Genomic DNA, 2,021 nt, shown 5'->3' with positions numbered 1-2,021 from the left:
ATTATAAAGTGACACTCAAAGCCGTAGATTGGATACTGAAGCAATTTCGACCAACTAATCTAGACGTCATATGGAAATTCAAAAGAAACTAGGAAGATACATCCATCGTGAAAATGGTAATGTCGTAATGAAGTTTATAGATATAGATGTAAATGAATTCAAAGATTCCAGCAACCAAGACCTACTAAAGATCCATTATGCGTAAAAATAAATAAATAAAGCTGTGAGTATAGCTTGTGAGGATAACATATAAAAAATAAATGACATAAAAAAAATATATTATAGTAGGTTGAAAACTTGAAAAAATAACCTAAAAAACAATTAAGATACTGTGAAAAAATGTTCGGTTACTTAACGCAATAGTAAATTGTCAAAAAATATTCGGTTACTCAACAAAATAGTAAATAAAAGAATATGATAGATTTGAAATGTAAACTAATATATTTTGTAACCAATTTAATTACATCAATAAAGTGTTATAATTCTACTTTCAAACAAAATAATGTGTTATAATTCTGTTTAAAAAAACGTGTTTTAATTATTTGCTATGTATTTCATAAAAATAAAATAAAATTATTTGCTATGTAACCAATTCAATACTCTTTTTTTTTAAACAAAAAACAGAATACTCTTTATTTTACTCCCTAATTTTGTTTTTAAAAAAATTACTGCCTAAACTTTTTTGAAATTCATTAATACAATATATTTTTATCTCAAATTCATTTTACTATATAGTCGCCCGTGTCAACATCACGTCCAAAACTATAAAAATAAAATCAACAGAAAATTCACCACAACCTTTTGAAAATGTAGTGGTAAAGTAAAGTGCTAAAATTTTAAAACGGCGCTGAAAATTTAATTGGGAAAATTAGAATTCCCCCCTCACTTTCTATTGAACCATTTTAAATGACGCGGATCGTGCTTAAAAAGACTCACACCGTTGATGATAATGCAATCCAACGGTCTCCATACTCCCATCATCCACTCCAAATCCAGACACCACCAGACTATAAAACCGCGTCACAATCATCTTACAAGAATCAAAGCTTCTTCATTTCTTTTCATCTTCGAAATCGTCGGATATATTCAGTGAGATGGACAGCACAAATGTTAAGAAGGGTGCCGGAGGTAGGAAAGGTGGAGGCCCGAAGAAGAAGTCCGTTTCCAGATCCGTTCGAGCTGGTCTTCAGTTTCCCGTTGGTAGAATCGGAAGGTTTTTGAAGAACGGAAGATATGCACGGAGGGTCGGATCTGGGGCTCCTGTTTACTTAGCTGCAGTTCTTGAGTACCTAGCTGCTGAAGTAAGCAAAATCCCTAATTCTTTCAATTTTATGTTCTTTAATTTTGTTGAAATTGGTTAGGGTTATCATGTTTGGCGGTGAAATTGGAATTGAATTTTTGTGTTTGTGGTTAGTTGCTGGAATTGGCTGGGAATGCGGCAAGAGATAACAAGAAGAGCAGGATAATACCAAGGCATATATTGCTAGCAGTGAGAAATGATGAAGAGCTGAGAAAGTTGCTGGCAGATGTAACTATTGCTCATGGAGGTGTTCTTCCTAACATAAACCCTGTTCTTTTGCCCAAAAAGACAGAGAAAGCTAGCCAGGAGCCAAAATCTCCTGCCAAGGCCGCTAAGTCTCCAAAGAAAGCTTAAATATTGTTGATCTAATTATTGAATCATATTAGGATTTCTTTTTGTAGCTGTAATTGGAAATGTATTGTAATTTGGAAGTATATCTCTTTCAATTAACACTTAGATAATCCATTTTGAGGCCTTTTATTCAATTGAATCCTGACATTTTGTTTCATCAAACAGCATTCTAAGTCAATTTCTCTTATTTAATACCTGATTAAGTGAAATGACGAGTTATATGATTTTAAAGGCGAATCCAACTTCTCACTTGTCCTCAATAGATTGGGTTTTAAATTGTTTTTTGAGAATTGCAATCTTACAAATAGCTTGATTGTTATGACGGTGATCTAGAAAAGTTTGATTTGCACTTATTTTCTTGACTGAATTT

The 2,021-nt window shown here is 32.5% G+C and overlaps 1 protein-coding gene across 1 annotated transcript; it reads left to right on the top strand.

Annotated features, from left to right (window-relative positions):
- The first annotated feature begins 1,036 nt into the window (after positions 1-1,036).
- On the top strand, positions 1,037-1,785 carry LOC136221532 (histone H2A-like). Its single transcript, XM_066008902.1, has 2 exons — positions 1,037-1,301; positions 1,415-1,785. Exons 1-2 carry the CDS (start codon positions 1,095-1,097, stop codon positions 1,652-1,654), a joined length of 447 nt encoding a protein of 148 aa, XP_065864974.1. The 5' UTR covers positions 1,037-1,094; the 3' UTR covers positions 1,655-1,785.
- Positions 1,786-2,021: the final 236 nt, after the last annotated feature.

The sequence above is a fragment of the Euphorbia lathyris genome, chromosome 3, assembly GCF_963576675.1.
Source record: "Euphorbia lathyris chromosome 3, ddEupLath1.1, whole genome shotgun sequence".
NCBI classification, from domain to species: Eukaryota; Viridiplantae; Streptophyta; class Magnoliopsida; order Malpighiales; family Euphorbiaceae; genus Euphorbia; species Euphorbia lathyris.
This window is presented reverse-complemented; position numbering and strand designations above follow the sequence as displayed.

Coding starts and splice junctions, on each gene's coding strand:
- LOC136221532 (XM_066008902.1), top strand. CDS start 1,095: ATGGACAGCACAAATGTTAAGAAGGGTGCCGGAGGTAGGAAAGGTGGA. Junction 1,302..1,414: donor TTGAGTACCTAGCTGCTGAA/GTAAGCAAAATC, acceptor GTTTGTGGTTAG/TTGCTGGAATTGGCTGGGAA.